This window comes from Zonotrichia leucophrys, chromosome 27, assembly GCF_028769735.1.
Source record: "Zonotrichia leucophrys gambelii isolate GWCS_2022_RI chromosome 27, RI_Zleu_2.0, whole genome shotgun sequence".
In the NCBI taxonomy this organism is placed as follows: domain Eukaryota; kingdom Metazoa; phylum Chordata; class Aves; order Passeriformes; family Passerellidae; genus Zonotrichia; species Zonotrichia leucophrys.
In genome coordinates, this window is record NC_088196.1 from 3,134,817 (window position 1) to 3,151,502 (window position 16,686).

The 16,686-nt window shown below is 52.3% G+C and overlaps 1 protein-coding gene across 1 annotated transcript; it reads left to right on the forward strand.

Moving 5' to 3' along the window:
- Positions 1-1,145: 1,145 nt before the first annotated feature.
- Positions 1,146-16,063, forward strand: CAVIN1 (caveolae associated protein 1). Its single transcript, XM_064733831.1, has 2 exons — positions 1,146-1,720; positions 13,716-16,063. The coding sequence occupies exons 1-2, from the start codon at positions 1,301-1,303 to the stop codon at positions 14,379-14,381; spliced, it is 1,086 nt and encodes a 361-aa protein (XP_064589901.1). The 5' UTR covers positions 1,146-1,300; the 3' UTR covers positions 14,382-16,063.
- The last annotated feature ends 623 nt before the right edge of the window (positions 16,064-16,686 follow it).

Sequence of the window (16,686 nt, forward strand, 5' to 3'; positions counted from 1 at the left end):
TTTGTTCACAAGCAGTGTTCCACATTTAAAGTCTGGTGACAGGACCTGCAGAGGGCTCAAGGATTGCAGAGCTGGGAGAGCTCCTTTAGGGGAGCCTGGTGTTTGCCAGGCAGTGGCAAAGGCTGAGAGCAGGAATGCTGAGGGTGAATACCCCTTGTCAAAGCTGCCACCTTGCCAGTGTGCCCACAGCATTCCCAAGTGGCAGCTGTGGCCATGGGCACTTGGTTCCCTCTGAACTTTTCCTTTTCCACATTCCCAGCGTGTTCAGCTGAGTTGTTGCAAGGTCTGGTGGCACCTTCCATGTGCTTCCCTGTTTTGAATAATTTGGGGTTTTTACCACTAAATCCACGAGTAATTTGGGCTTTGTTTACAAGCAGTGCCCTGCATTTAAATTTGGCTTTTCTGGTGGCAGGACCTGCAGAGGGCTCGAGGATTGCAGAGCTGGGAGAGCTCCTTTAGGGGGAGTGCCCTCACAGGAGGGAATCATCCTCCGAGTTAAATCTGTGTGGAGATTTTTAACTCAGAGAAGTTAAATCTCCACACAGATTGGAGATCTGTTGCACCCTGCACGTACCATGCATGTACATGGGAGGGGGCATTCCTAAGATACAGACTTGTATCTTCGATTCCTGTCCACTTTTCATGCTGTTACTACTGAATTCAAATTGTGGCATTTCTTTAAAGTACTGAAATTCAGGCTCTCATAGTCCTGAAAAAAAACCCCCAAACCTAAGTATTGACAGAAGGTCTGAGCTTCCAGCTGAACTTCAGCATGTGCAGTTGTTTAAACCTTTAAAAAAGTTGTTTAAAGCCTTCAGTGCACACAGCTGTGCCCAGATGGGGCTGCTTGCTTCCCACTCTCTTCCCAGCAGCTTCCCGAGCCGTTCACTAAAGGATTTTGTTTTTTCCTCCTGTTGCTTCAGCGCCTTCAGACTGAGAGTAAAGCAGGAGCGGCTGCAGTTCCAGAGCTTCGCATTCCTGGCTGAGCCGTGCTTGTGTTTGCATGCAGAGCCCTCGTCTCCCCTCCAACTATTTTAATCATTTCAAAAGGGTGGGTCAAGCAGGCATTTGGCAGCGGCTCCTTTTCTATAGCTGAGGTGGAGTCAGCCAATGACCTGCTGCAAGGCTGGAAAATTTTGCAGGGCAGTTCCACTGGCCGGCCGTGCGGGGCTGTGCCATTTGGATTTCAGCACAGCCTCCCGCTCGCTGCGCTCCCCATTCCTGGCTGCTCTCCCAGCTCGGAGTTTAGCCCAGCCTCGGGCTCAGCTTTCCCTGCTCTCTCCCTGCACTGACAGCCACCATGGAGGACACCACCTTGCAGATCATCGAGCCGCCCACCGTCTCGGAGACCTCGGAGGAGCAGGCGCCCGAGGAGCCCATCAAACCCGACCAGATCAACGGCGTGATGGTGCTGACCCTGCTGGACAAGATCATCGGGGCCGTGGATCAGATCCAGCTGACCCAAACGCAGCTGGAGGAGAGGCAGCAGGAGATGGATAGCGCCGTGACCAGCATCCAGGGAGAGCTGACCAAGCTGACCAAGGCACACACCACCACCAGCAACACCGTCAACAAGATGCTGGAGAAGGTGCGCAAGGTGAGCGTCAACGTGAAGACCGTCAGGCAGAACCTAGAGAAGCAAGCTGGGCAGATCAAGAAGCTGGAGGCCAACGAAGCGGAGCTCCTGAAGCGCAGGAACTTCAAAGTCATGATCTATCAGGTAAGGAAAGTGTTTCATAATGTCTTTCCATCCTGTTAGTGGGTGTTTTCTTTGCTGAGGGTCCCGTCATGCTGCATGTTCTCCCAAACTCCCCAAATTTTCTGGCAGCCCAAGCTGAGGCGCGTCCCCCGTCACGTCATTTGTGGTTTAACATTTGCTGCGTGTCCTAAGACAAAGTTTGACAGAGTTGTCCCATTTAACAGGAGTTTTAATGCAGATAGGGATCAATCGAGAGTTCCCACCCCTAAGAACTCGCTGCAACGGGCCAGAATATCAAAATAACCTGATTTAACTGCTTAGCTCAATAAAGAGCAATAGTGCTCCGGGATCTTGAAGGGGGTGTTGGAAATTCATCTGCCAACATGCCTTCTACCAAGAGACACCATGTGTGTGGCTACGTGGAGACCGATGATATTTCAAATTTGTGACATGCATCTAGTAACAAGTGATAGTAACCCCAGCCTCGGGGTTAATCTGCCCAGCCAGGGCAGATAGAGCTGTCAGAGAAAATCCAGCCCAGCCCCCTGAGCTAGGCAGTGCTCGGGGTGGCCTTTGCTGAGGGCTTGTACAATTCCCATCTTCTTTCTTCTGCATCCTGCAAGCCTTGAGCCTCCTTGTTGTTTGGTCTCAATAACAAGTTTGGTTTGCTTGATGTTCACCTCCTTGCACTAAGTGTTGGAGTTTTCATTTAACATTAAACAAGGAGAGAGAGAGAGGAAGATGATTCTGTCAGGTTTCCTGCCTGGAGTTAGTTTTCTGCATCAGAGCAAACTCTCTATTGGGACAGGGGAGAAAAGTGAGTGAAACAAACAGTTAATGCTACATTGAAAGCCTCTGGGTTAATAATAGCCAGTGCTAGGAACAAATGGAGAAGCTTCGAGTGCTGATCATGGGAAGAGAGAGAAAAAAAGCAGAATAAAAGGGAGAATGGTCCTTTCTGTGAGGTTTGGGGGCGAGTGGCTCATGACAGGCTCAGGGGTCAGACACGTACCTGTGGGACTTCTTGTTGTTTTATCACGACTGAAAGGCTGAAAGCCTGTTCAGATCATACACAAAACACAACCAGCTATAGCCAGATATGTGTGTGTGGATTTATTACAAGCCCTTTGTATCAATGTATCCGTGGAAAAATAAAATAGAAGCCACGACCGCTGCGAAATGAGAGGAGTGGAGGGAATTGTTTAAACATAACATTCCATGTCAGTTACGGAAATAGGTAGGAAGTTGGCAGGGTTCAAGGTCCTTGGGAAGCATCCCAAACATCTGCAGGTTAGTGTTTCATGAGCAGTTCGTGTCGGTTTGCTGTGCCTTATTGATATTGAGCAGAGTTTCTTTAGGAATGTGAAAAAGCAATCCTGTTTCTAAAGGCTTGGGGCCTGCCCCTGCTGCTGTGGTGAGGACAGAGCAGCCTTGGAAAGAGTCCTTTGGGCAGGGGCTGTGCCAGGGGCTTGAGGAGTCATGGAGTTATTAGGGGAAGAAATGCTTTGGGATTTGGGATGATTTCCCAGCATGGAATTTAGTGTGATTGGAATGTCACAGAGCACAGGTGAGGAGTTCTCCATGTGAAATGGATTTGTTTGTGCCCTCATGGATGAGCTGGCACTTCCATGGGAGTGGAGCACACCCGGCCCTGGAGGGAAATCATGGGGTCCACCCTGGGGTTAACTGAGCATTCACTGTGCTTCCAAACCGTGTCTACAGTTAAAACCAAATAATTACAAAATAACTCTCTAATTCCGTGTCTCACTCCTCAGACCCTCACCTACCAAAGTGTCTGTTGGGCATTTTACTGATCATGTCATTAATTCTGCGGTGCTGAGCACATTATTGCTCCTCTCTGACTCAGGGAAAGCTGCTTTCCCAAGCTGGGGGTGACTCCTGTGTGTTTCCAGTTGCTGTGGCAAAAAGACCAAAGATTTATTAGTCTTTTCCTCTGGAGAACAAGAGATAAACTCATCCTTGGAGATGTAAAATTTCCATAATTTTTTACAGCAGCGTGAGAGATCCGAGCAGAGCAAGAGTCCTGCTCTAATAGGGTTCCATATTGCACAGTTCTGCAGCTGGATGAAGTCAAAGAGGTGAAGATAAATGAGCTCTTGGCTGGTTCTTGATGTTTGATTATTCTCTCAGCATTGAGTCCTGAGGTTTCAGCCATTGTGGAAGGATTATTTTGGGAGTGCAAATAAGAACTTTTGCACCTCAGAGGGAAGCCAGACTGCCTGTGAGAATTGTGCTGTGCTCGCTGTAGATTAGGAGGGGATGAAAACCAAATTTTTATCAGGGAAAGCCTGACCTGTGGCATGATCCTGAGTACATCTGCTGCGATGGTTTCAAAATTTGGGGGAGAAAATGCAGGGCTGGATATCACTCCCATGGCCTGGCTGAGGGGAGGTATTGAGCAGAACATTTACAGGCATCACTCTCACTCCCATCCACGTTTATGTTTTCTCACTTGCTTACCCTCTTTGAGGTGATTTTGCCAGCAGCTGATCTGATTTCTCCGAATTATAGTTTTTGTATAGACTTAATATAGGGAATTAAATCAATTATTTAGAATAAAACTCAAAAACCACCATACCCCTCCAAATCGCCCCAACTTTCTCTTTTGAAAACTTGCTGAGCCAAAGCAGAGGTGACAGCTTTGACAGGCCAGTGTGTACACAGACATTCAGTGCAGAATTTACCTTCCTAAAAAGTCTGATGTCAGTGAGTGCCTGCCTCAGAGCTTCCTTTGTGCCTCTGTCCCGGGCTCCTGTCTTTCAGAGAAATCAGGGCACCAAAAAATTCCGTGAGAGTGGTTGCTAATAAAAACAAACTAAAGTGACTTCATCCCAAATCTCCTGGTTTTGGGATCCTCAACTTGGGGCTGGTTACTGCAGTTCAAGGTTAAATAATGGATGTCCTGTGTGCAAGCAGCCACTGCTCTGAAACCAGACTTTGTGAGAGCTGGAGAGCAGCACGTGGCAGTTTATGTAAGCTTGGCATTTCCCTCCAAACTGTTTTTTTGACAATTAAACTTATTCCTGCAAATGCCAGAGGCCGATTTTGTTACAGCTGGACAAACCCCTGCAGCACTCGGCACGCACACCGAGTATTGAATTTCTAAATTGTGCTGGTCCTTTATTTTGAGGCTGGTGTGGGCTGAGCTCTGGGGATGTTTTTGTTGGGAAAAGTTGCAGTGTTTAATTGCAATGTTTTTGTTGGGAAGAGCAGCTTTGTCTGAGGGGTGTGAGTGTGTGCTCCCCATGCTGTCCTCATGGGAGGCTCCCTTGGGGCTCATCTGCTCTTCTGGGGGTTTTGGTGGCTGCTCTGAGCTGTGTGAGATGTGAGTTTCCGTGGGAAGGGCTGTGCTGTTGGGTGGGACCTGGATGCCAGCCATGCAGTGTTGGGTGGGTAGGGCTGGGCAGGGAAATATAAATAGCCCAGCCTGGCTTTGTGCTGGCGTGGGCCTTATACGGATGGGAGACTGCACACGGAGAGAAGGAGGGGGAGATCTCAAACCCACTCATTAATGTGACAGATTCAGAGCTGAGCTGCCTCAGTTTTGGGTCTGTGCTCCTCAAAAGAGTGTGGGCAAAGAGATGAGCTCAGGGAGCTGAGGAGCAGCCCAGGGCAGGGACCCCCGGGCATACAAACCCACTGCCCCCGGGCTACAGCTTTTCTCCACTGCCCAAACAGAATGGCAGCTGCCCTGAGCTATGGTTTTGTTTCAAATTAATCACTCAGAAACTCATTCATGGTGAGTTTAATGGCAGTGGAGCATTGACAAGAGCCAGGAGGATCCACAGCCCTGAGGGACAGCCTGGCTGGGTGAGGTGCCTGAAGTTCAGTGCTGCCTGCCCAGCTCCAGCATTAAAAATAAATAGGAATTTCCAAAGCAATTTTGGTGACAGCACTGGGATAGGCACAGCACCAGGTATCCAGGTGCTTTTCCTGCAAGACCAGCTGGTTCCACCTGGCTGAGGCTCTCTGTGCTGGAACATCCATCCCTCTTCCCAGTGGGAAGGGATTTGCATTGCAGCAGCCACTGTATTCATTTTCTGATAATACTTTACAATAAAAAGCAGGTTTCACTCTCACTGCAAATCCAGTCTAAAGCAGCTCCTGTCAGTGCTGCCTCCATTGCAGCACATGAGCATCCTGATGTACAAAAATCTTGCACATTCTCTGCATATTATGGAACTATAAGAGATTCAAGATAATAATTCAGAGGAGACTGAGCCTTAAAAAAAGTCAGGATGTTAATAGCTCTGACTCTTAGGATTTCTTTTAGTGCAGATTACCCGTCTACCAGCAGACAGCTCTGGAGCATGGATTTCTCTGTTGCAATCTAGTATCAACTGCATTAATATTTCATTGCTCAGCTATTATTTATAAGCAGTTGGTGCCAGAAGTGTTTGCTTTGCTAAAATCCTTTCACCATTATAATTCCAGGCTGAGCTGTGCAGCCACAAATTGTCCCAGAGCAAAGGGCCAGAGGCTGCCCAGCCTTTGGGATAGGTTAGATTGGATGAGTAGTGGCTCATGAGAACAAACCCAAGGTAATATCCCTCATATCACCAATTCCTCCCTCAGGCCTCTCATGTGCACAACCCAGAAGGCACAGCAATGACTTATAAACTATTCAGCAACAGGCTTAGCCCTCTTTTGTCCCATTTGGGATTGTCCTTTTGATTCTGCAAGATCTCCTATGAGTCACAGGGCACCTGAAAAAGTGTGGGTCCACTGTCCAGCTGTGAGATGGACAAAGAGCAGAAACAAAATGTGCAGTATCAGTAAAGGAAAATCAAATATTTAAAATAAAAAGTCTCAGGATGTTTAGTCTCCAGCTTTATGTGAGGATGCAAATGTCAGTGTCTGCAGAGGATCTGTAATACAAACCCCATCTTTGCTGCTTTGCTGTTAGGAGCAGCTCCGGAGTCATCAATCAGCTCAGGCAGATTTATCTGGGAGGAGCAGATCTGAGAGCAAAGCCAGTGGTACAAACAGACTGATAATGGCATCAAAAAATGTTAATGCTGTCAGAGGGGAAAAAAAGCTCCTTTTCACTCTCAATCTATTTAGTTCTCTGTTTCCTACAGCTCTCCCTCTCTTCTGACTCACTAAAGCAAAAGCATTTTTCCAAGCACAGCCTCCTGCTCTCCCCACCCTCCCTCCCTTCCTTTGCACCAGCTCTGGTGCCTGTCCCAGTGGCTGTTTCTCACAGCTCATGAGGCACATCCAGCTCTTCAGACACAGCTTGCAGGACACAGGGTAACTGGATGTGCCTGATAAGTGCCAGGCAGATTGCACAACACCCAGAATTACAGAGGCTGGGAGGACTCAGCTAGGCAGGGAGATGCTACTAGAGAATGAATTATTTATCCCTCTAACATTTACCTAATCCCAACCTGATTTGCTTTCTCCCCTCATATTTGAGATAATTTTATTTCACAGTATTCCTTGGTGTTCTTACTGCAGCACTCAAAAGTCTCATCTCTAAGGCTTGAGGCTTCTCTTTTCATGAACCTCTTGGCACTATTGGACACAAACTTTGTCCAACCCTTGGAAGCCAAGAGTCAAGGCCATGCCTGACTTTGCTGTGTCACTGGGTGCAGAGATCTGGGAGCTGCTGGGAATTATCTGGCTCTGCTCTGGGGTAAGGTCAGTACGTGACAAAAGCAGCGGATAGAGTTCTGGAGCTGCACCCGCCTGCTTCAATCTCTGCAGCCTCTGCACTTCAGTCTATAAACACAGGGCTTTAAAATCACCACTCTGGTGGTGTTCACAGGGGTCCCAGGATGAGGGAAGAGATGAGGATCTTGGCTCCGTGTTTCAAATTATTGTATTATATATATTATATTAAAAGAAAATGATATATTGTAACGATACTAAAAGAATAGAAGAAAGGATTTCATCAGAAGGCTTGAAAGGAAAGGAATAGAATAATAATAAAATCTTGTGACTGACCAGAGAGTCTGAGACAGCTGGACTGTGGTTGGCCATTAATTAAAACCAACCACATGAGACCAATCACAGATGCACCTGTCGCATTCCACAGCAGCAGATAATCATTGTTTACATTTCGTTTCTGAGGCTTCTCAGCTTCTCAGGAGAAAAAATCCTAGCAAAAGGATTTTTCATAAAATATGTCCATGACACATCACTCTTTTTTGATCTTACACTTACAAACAAACTCTGAGTTCAGCTACACCACAGCAAAGGGAGACATGTCCCCAACAGGTGACACTGAAGCCCTGTGATCCTGAGCAGAGTCTGGCCCTGTGGATCCTGTGTCTCCTGGGACCTTCTGAACCAGAGACAGACACTCTTCCACTCACAGACCTTTGCTGACTCTTTTCTGTCAAATTCTGCTTCCTGCCTTCTCCCTTGACTAAAACACACTCCTGTGCCTTTTCTCTCTGCCTGTTCTCTGCTAACCCGGATCACTGTTGTTCTCAATCAGATTCCTGGAAGGAACAGGTAAGTGTTTCCATTGTGCTCCCTTTCCCTGGCCATTGAAACAGAGTTTTCCTCATCTTAGCCCGAGAAGATGCCCCGGGTATGCCTTGAGTCTTCGCCAGGGACTGCCCTGTGAGCCCAGCCCGTGGAGACAGGCCCAGGGCAGCAGAAGACACAGGAGGAGGCAGCAGTTTAGGGCTTCATCAGCAGGAAGATCCCTCCCTGAAGATCACTCTGAACCTCTTCTGAAGCTCTGGGAGCTGCTGATTCTCAGCCTTTGCTTCTCTCCTGCTTGGGGCTGCCTGGGGCTCTCAGACCTCCAAGGCTGATCCTGCTCTGACTAATGTGCTTGCTGCATGAGCGTGGGTGTGAGGAGCTGGGATTTGCCCTCAGGAGGAGCTGCTGTGTGGCTTGCATGAACAAGGGCAGGTGGCCAGGGGCAGCTGGCTCTGCTGTGACTGGGCAAATCCCACTTGTTCTCCCTGTGAAATGCAGCCCTGGAACCTCCTCAGGCTTCTTGTGAGCATTAGATTGAGATTGTGATGTGGTTTGAAGTTGTTGTTTTAAACAGGTAAAACAGGCAGAGGGCACAAACTGTGACCTAAAACTTCCAATGTTTTGGGCAGCCCCTGCAGCATCTCCCATTTCTGTCTGGCCACCTTGCTCAGAGTCAGGTCCTCCCCACACTGCAGTGATGACTTTAAATGTTGCTCATGTAACATTTATTCCACAGAGGCCACAGTGGCCTCTTGCCTTCCTGTCATTGTGCAGCTGCTGGATAAAACACCCCAAGCTCCAGCTGCCCTTTGGGGGTCACCCAGCAGTATTTGCAGCACTGTCCAGTGGGAATGGCCACAGGAATATTCCAAGAGCCAGGTGAGGGTGAATCAAGTCTAGGAATTGTGGTTTCTGCTCAAAGCTGCCAGGGAAAACTCCTTTTTAAGCAGAATGTCAGATGTAAGAAAAGCCTCTTTTTTTTGGTGATCTAGCAAACTAGCAATTCCAGTCTCCACAGAAAAGGTCTGTTCCACTGGAGAGGAAAGCACAGCCCTCTCTGTGCAGGGTATCTGGACACTCCTGAGCCCTGCTATGTTCAGGGTGCTGTTGTTACTCAGGAATAGCTGAATCCTCCTTCCCATGACACTGCTGGAAGGTCAGCACAAAGCAGTGTCCTCTGGGGCCTGGCACAGCAGAGCAGTTATCATGGAAACGGGAGCAGAACTTGTTCTCTGGCACAGTCTGACCTGACCTGCAGGGCTGTTTGCTGCCCAAGCTCCTCCTGATCCTCCCCCAGGCTCCCCAAGGCCAGGCCCAGGCTGTGCTGCCCGGGGTGGGTGCAGGAGGGGCTGCAGCTCACAAAGTGTTGGCATCAGCCTGATTTGGTCATAGTGGAGCTCAGGAATGCGAGCTGGTCGTTTTCTGCATGTTACTGCTGCAAACATCAACCAAACTCTCTGTTTGTGCTGTTGCAGTTGTGCAAAAATAACGGAGTGAAATGAATTGCAGATGTGATTTGCATGTGCATGTGAGAACCTTCCATTAAAACCTTCCAACTGGAGAGCAGAGTGCCTGGGAGTGCTGGGACTCGGTTCCTTACACACTGACTGGGAATGCAGCTCAGCTCTGCGTCTCCTTGGCCTTTTTATAGGCCAGGGGAAGTGTTTACGTGTGTTGTAGCAACCAGGCTGGTGTCCATGGCCGTGGGCTGCGGGTGACTCACTGCCAGGGAACTCGAAAACAATGTCAGATAAAAGCAAAGCCCACTCAGGGGAGAGACTGCTGAGGATCCGACAGCTCGGGGCTGTTTGAAGTAGGAGGACACAGAGCAGCTGGCAGCCAGCTGCCCTTGGGGCCCCTCTGGGTGCCCACAAACTCCACAGATGGACAGGCCCAGTGCCAGGGAGCTTCCCAAAGCACAGCTCATCCCTGGAGCTCTGTGCTGCAGGGATAATGCAGGCTCCATGTCCCTGTCCTGCTGCTCTGCACTGTACATGGAGTTTGCTGCTGCTGGTAACAAAATCTGCTGAAAAATGTTGTTTACTCGCTGTCCTTGTGCCAGTTGGATGCGAGCAGAGAGGACAGAACTGGTTTGGGACTCTGCTGATTGGGAGCCAGGTTTTGAACACCCCAACAGGCTGGGATGCCAAGACCCAGGATTTCGGACTCGCCCACTTCAGGATCGGTGTTTTCTGAGTAAAAATAGAATTGCCTGGTGTTAAAAATGTGGCTCAACTGGATGAGTCATGAGTAAAATGAAGTGCAGAGAGCATAGTGCCTTGCTTGGACAGAGCAGGGATTTGTGCAGCAGCCAGCCATGGGCCTGGGATGGTTCCTGATTGTTTCAGTCACGTCCCATTATCCTCCATGCCTGTGTCTGCAGGCATGTCCTGCCCACACCAAGCAGTTCCCCTTCCCCACTGGAGAAACCTCCTGGGCAGGGAGGAGGAGACTCTTGGTGGCTTTTGGGCAGTGCCTGGGTGCAGGGGGCAGGTACATGCAAGGGATGCTCAGCAGAACAGGCTGGTCCCCATTAGGATGTGCCAGAGCTGTGGATGTTCTCACAGCAGCTGTGCTGTGCCTGAGCCCACAGCAATGCTCCCTGAATGCAGGTGAGCTTGGACTCTGGGGACTGTCCCTTAGCACACTGCTGAAAACCCTCCAGTGATCCCCCAGCTGGGTATCTACTGCTCAGATCAGCAGTCAGTGAGGGAGAGGTGGGCTGAGGGTGGGAAATGCAGGAATTATACCCAGGAGAGAGAGAAACCAGGAGCAGGACGTGAAGGGTTTCCCAAACACAGCTGGAGAAAAGCTCTTGGAAACAATCCCAAGGGAGGAGGCTGTGCTCCCTCTGTGCCTGATCCATGAGGTGCCTCCTGACAGAGGCACCAGCAGAGCTGTGAGCACTGCCAAGCTGGGGCTGGGCTCTGGGGATGGAGCAGGGCTGGCAGAGTGGGAGAAGGGAGAGTTGCTGCTCTCCAGGTGAAATGCAGGGTTTGGGAGAGCTGCAGGCACCCCAAGAGGGGTTGTTGCTCCCACTGTGCCATGTACCCAAAGCTGCTGCTGGCCATGTCTTTGTGGCTGTGAGGGAAGAGCTGCAGGATGCTGCTGAGGCTGGATGGAAGCATTGCTGGCCCAGCCTGTCCCATCCCATCAGAAAATTCAGTCAAGAGCTGGATATGCTGGTGTAGCACAAGGAAAGGTGAGGAAAGGTTGTTATTTATGTGACAGACGTGGAGGTTTGGGGTGTGTTTCTTGCTGCAAACACATATTCTGGAGCTCACAAGGGGCCGATAGGATCACGGTTTGCAGGATATGGCCCATTTCCAGGGACAGCTGTGCCAGGCAAGAGGGGGATGCCTTTGTTCTGGCTCATTGTGTTGCCTCAGAGGGAAGGAAGTGGCTGGAGTTCCTGATGTTCTGCTGGCTGGGCAGGGTCCCTGGAATTTTCTGGGATCGCTCTGGCAGGTGTTGTTGTGGAGAACAGGATCCCTGCCTTCCCCCTGATGTGGGCTTGCCCTGGGCTGACCTGGCTCTCTGGAGAGTGTGTGTATTGTTTTCTGCTGAAGTGGCTCATCAAATGAAGAAAACACATGTTGGCCACTTCACCTTCATCTCCACAAAGTATATGAGATGTGCCCTGTGATCTGGAGGGTGAAGAGCTTCACCCAGCACCCGAAAACCCAGAATGAAAGCTCTGTGCTTTCACCACAGACACTGCAGCCTGTGCCATCCTCACTGAGCCCAGTGCCCCATGGAGCTGGCTTTCCACTGCTCACAAAAGTTTCTCCAGATGCCCTTGTGCTTCCAGAACTTCATCTGGCCCAAGGAGCAGTACCTGTGCTTGGGGAAAAAATGAGAAAGCAGCTGAGAGCATCTGGATTTCATGCAGGTGAAGCTGTGCTGGAGTCATGTATTCAATGAGTTGTGTCACTTCTCCAGGGGTGGAAGGGAAGGCAGGGCTGGGGACAGCACAGAGGGCTGGGGACAGCACCCTGTCTGCAAGGAGGGCATCTCCAGGAGCTCAGGCCAGAGGCACAGAGTGGCAGTGACCCTGCTGAGGCAGGGCAGTGGCGTGCAGAGGGACAGTGCTCAGGGTGAGGGTGTGCACACACCCCATCCTTTCCTGCTCTGAGCAGGGACCGGGATGTTCTGTCCCACAACAGCACCAGGAACACCCCTCCTCATGCCTGGGGAATGGCCATTCCCCTGTCCTGGCTCTTGGCACCTTTGTGCAGCTGCTGTGACACGCAGAGCATGGGAGGTGCCACAGCAAAGTCACCCTGGGCACGTTCCCAAGCCAGGGGCAGGCAAATCCCTGCTGGTGTTCCAGGGTTTGCCATGCACTTCAAGCACTTGGGGTGCACCAGGGGCTGCCCCTTGATTTCCAGTGCAGGGCTGGAATGCCATCCTTGCTCTGCTCTGCTGCTGCCTGCCCAGGGCTCAGGATGGCACCTGGCTGTCCTGCTGGCCAGGCTCTTCTCCAAACCTCAGCAAATCCAGCAGCTCAGCATGCTGAGTGCCCGTTCCACACATTGCCCTTTGGCTGCTGCTGGATTCCTGACAGGCTGGTCCTGGCAGCTCCCACCTCTCCCACCCAGCTCTCTAGATTAGAACTGCTTGGGCAATAAATTTCTGAGCGTGAGCTGCAGCCCTGCAGCTGTGAGGCTCTGGACAGTGATGGGCTATTTCCAGCCTGTCCTGGGAACAGAGAGGTGAATCGCTGCTATGTGCTGCTCAGATGAAAACCAATCCCACTCCAGACTTGTGCCCCTCTCCCAGGCACATGCTTGTCCTCTGCTGCTGGGATCAGGAACTTGGCTGGCTCAGGCTCGTGGAGAAGCTGAATGAATCCAAGTGGAGCTGTGTCTGCTTGCAGACCAGGCTGTGTGAGTTGGGACCACTGGCTCCACTATCTCCAGATATGGACTTGGGCAAATTCTCTAACTTATTCCCCAGTGGAGAAATAGGAAAAACAGGGCAGCCTGCTGCATCCCAAGAGATTCCCAGCCCCACATCTGGATTCTGAGGCCTTGGGAAAGTCTGAGTGCAGCCTGGGGGCAGCCAGGAGAGAGTGTGCGTGCTGGTGCTGTGGCCAGACTCTCAGCTCTGGCTGTGCCTGGGGTCACTGCTGGACCTGGCCGGGCTGGAGAGCTGAAGAGCACTGTCCTGCAGCCAGGAGTGAGGGGCTGTAATGGCCAGGTGCAGGATAAAGATGAAACTGGAGGGCACAAGACTGTGACACAGAGGAAGAAGGGAAAACACTCCAGTTTCAGTGCTGGGCTGCCTTTCCCGTACTTCTGGCATCACAGATGAGTTTGGAGCCAGCCTAGGGTGAGCAGAGCTGGTGCCTGAGTCCTGGTACATGCAGGACAGTCCTAAGCAGATCCTCCTCACAATGACTTTATCAGCTGCAGTGAGGGAGGATGAGCCCAGGCCTGAGTACCTGGGTGTGTTTAGCTGGGTGGAGGCCGATGTGTGGGAGGGAGGGAGGATGGGCTGGCTCCGGGGCTGCCGGTGTCTGTGTGTCTCACTGGCTCCGCTCTGTGTCTTGCAGGATGAAGTGAAGCTCCCGTCTAAACTGAGCATCAGCAAGTCCCTAAAGGAAGGAGAAAAGGTGGAGAAGGAAGGTGAGGGTGAGGAGGTCCCTGTGGGTGAGGACCATGCGGAGGAGGACCACATCCAGCTCTCCTCGGATGAGGAGGTGGAGATTGAGGAGATTATCGAAGAGTCGCGGGCAGAACGCATCAAAAGGAGCGGCATGAAAAGGGTGGATGACTTCAAGAAGGCATTCTCAAAGGAGAAGATGGAAAAGACTAAGCTAAAGACCAAGGAAAACCTGGAGAAGACCCGCCACAACTTGGAGAAGACCCGCCACAACCTGGAGAAGAGGATGAACAAACTGGGCACTAAAATTGTGACTAACGAAAGGAGGGAGAAGATGAAGAGCTCTCGGGACAAACTGAGGAAGTCTTTCACCCCTGACCACACCATCTACGCCAGGTCCAAGACAGCCGTCTACAAAGTGCCACCCTTCACTTTCCACGTCAAGAAAATCAGAGAGGGTGAGGTGGAGGTGAAAGCCACAGAGCTGGTGGAGGTTGGTGGAGAGGAAGGAGAAAATTCAGACCTGATGCGTGGGGAGAGCCCCGACATGCACACCCTGCTGGAGATCACGGAGGAGACCGACGCGGTACTGGTGGACAAGAGTGACAGCGAGTAGGACAGGCTGCAGAGCACGAGGGCTGTGGATGACAGCTGAACACAATATCACTCACATTTCGAGCTCTCCCTGCCCTGGAGCCCCAGGGAAGTGTACACAATGCATCCTCCTTACCCTGCAGAGCCGATGCCGATCCCCTGCCTGCTTTGTACAAGGTGTATTTTATATTTTAGTTTTAGCACATAAACATTAGCAACACGGAACTGTTTTTCTTACACTACTAAATCACCCTCGGAGACCATTCCTGCTGCAGCCTTCTTGCCCCACACCTGAAGATGTGCTTTGAGTGACAGGGCCCTGACCCAGCCGGAGAGTGCTGATCCCAAGAAGCTGTACAGCTGAAAGTTCAAGAGTCCTCCATAAGAAAAACCTGGTGTCAAGAAAGCTTCCTGCAATAGCCCACCAGCCCACACCACCTGCCCCCCAATGCCAGGCTCTGCAGCCACCCCACAGGCAAGAAGACTCCCAGCACCCAACCCGGCTGCTCCTTCGGGGGACCAGAGGAACTGGGATGCAGCCGGCGCATGGGAGGGAAGAGCTGAGCAAATCCTCTCGTTGGGCAGCACGTGGCAAAGCTGAGCTGGCCTGGGGCAGGTGGGGCTGCTCCTCTCTGCCCTCCCAAGGACTGGGTGGCCTTTGCACGAAGCCGCCCTGCAGCTGGGGTGTCACTCAGCTGGGGCTCACTGCTCCTCCCCGCTGTGCCCTGGGGCTGTGGCAGGAACAGAGCAAGCTGCAGGCTTCCCACATGGTTCAGGGATCTGCCAGAGGTCCAGGAGGAGTCCCAGGGCAGGGAGCAGCATGCTGGATCTGCTCCCTCCACACCCACAGAGGTGCTGGCAGCAGGCAGTGGGGCCCACGCTTGCTGCCCTGGGAGAGGGGGACACCCAGGCAGCGATGCTGGAGCAGCCACCACGGCTAGGGACTTGTTTCCAGAGGGATGTGGGATGCACTGCTGCCATGGGAAGCCGTAGACCATCAGAAAGAGGCCTTGACACCTGCCCAGCACTGGACCTGGAGCATTTCTGAGCATCTGCTTTCTGCAGGTGTCCTGGCACAGCTCAGGCTCATGCCCATGCCCACGTCCTGTGCCTTCCTCCCTGTGTCCTGCTTTCTGCAGCTTCACTCCATGCCCTGGGTGAGGCAGCAGGAGGGCAGCACACGGTGCCTTGGGGGCTCTGCCTGGCTCAGCCCAGCTTGCCTCTTACATACTCAGCCCCGCTGCAAGCCCCAGCCTCGCATTCCCCATCCTGCTCCCCCAGCACGAGGCTGCTGCTGCTCACATAACCCAATATATAAACTTGCTTTACTTTTAAAGAATTATTTTCCTTCAAGCAGTGCTGTCCCAACCTCGGGGTCCTGCCCCAGATTCCCTCCCCACAGGAGGTGGGAGCGGTCGGTTCCGTGTGCCGGCTGCAGGCAGCCCTGATGAGACACCGGCGGCCCCGAGGCTCCCGGTGTGGGGAGCACCGGGCACCGGCTCTCGGCCGCTGGTGCTTCCCAGCCCCGTGTGAGCCCACAGCTCACCTGCCCTCACAGAATCTCCTGCGGGCCCACAGGCCGGTTTTCCACGCGGGTTTTCTCTGAGCTGCGGGGCCAGGGCGGCAGAGGCCCCCGGGTGATCCTCGCCTGTCCCTGGCTGTGCCCAGGCAGCAGCGCAGCAATAAAGTCTCTTTTGTAAACCACCAGTGTGAGGCCTGTCCGTGGCACCGGGTGCTGGGGAGGGGCTGATCCCCTCAGCATTGCTGTGTGGGTCTGACACGCTGAGCCCTACAGGGATCCATCCTACGTCCATCCCAGGGATCCATCCCACAGCACTGCTGGTGGGGCGTCAGAGCCAAGGATCATCCACAGGGATCCATCCCCACAGCACTGCTGTGTGGGGCCGACAGTCAGAGCCCCACAGGGATCCATCCCCACAGGGATCCATCCCCACAGCCTGCTGCAGGGGCTGACACGCTGAACCCCACAGGGATCCATCCCCAGAGCTTCAAGGGGATCGATCCCCACAGACCTACGGGAATGATCCCCATAGTCTTATAAAATCGATCCCCACAATCCGAGAGCTGATCCTCTCAGTCCTATAGGATCGATCCCCTCAGCCCCACAGGGACCGATCCCCCCAGTCCTATAGGATCAATCCCCACAGCCCCACAGGGATCCATCCTCACAGCCCTATAGGATCAATCCCCTCAGCCCCACAGGGTCGATCCCCCTTTCCCCACGCGGGGGCGCTGCTCCCAGCACGGCGCATGGGCCCGCCCGGCACGGCCCCTTTAAGAGGCTGCGGCGGCGGCGACCGCGTGAC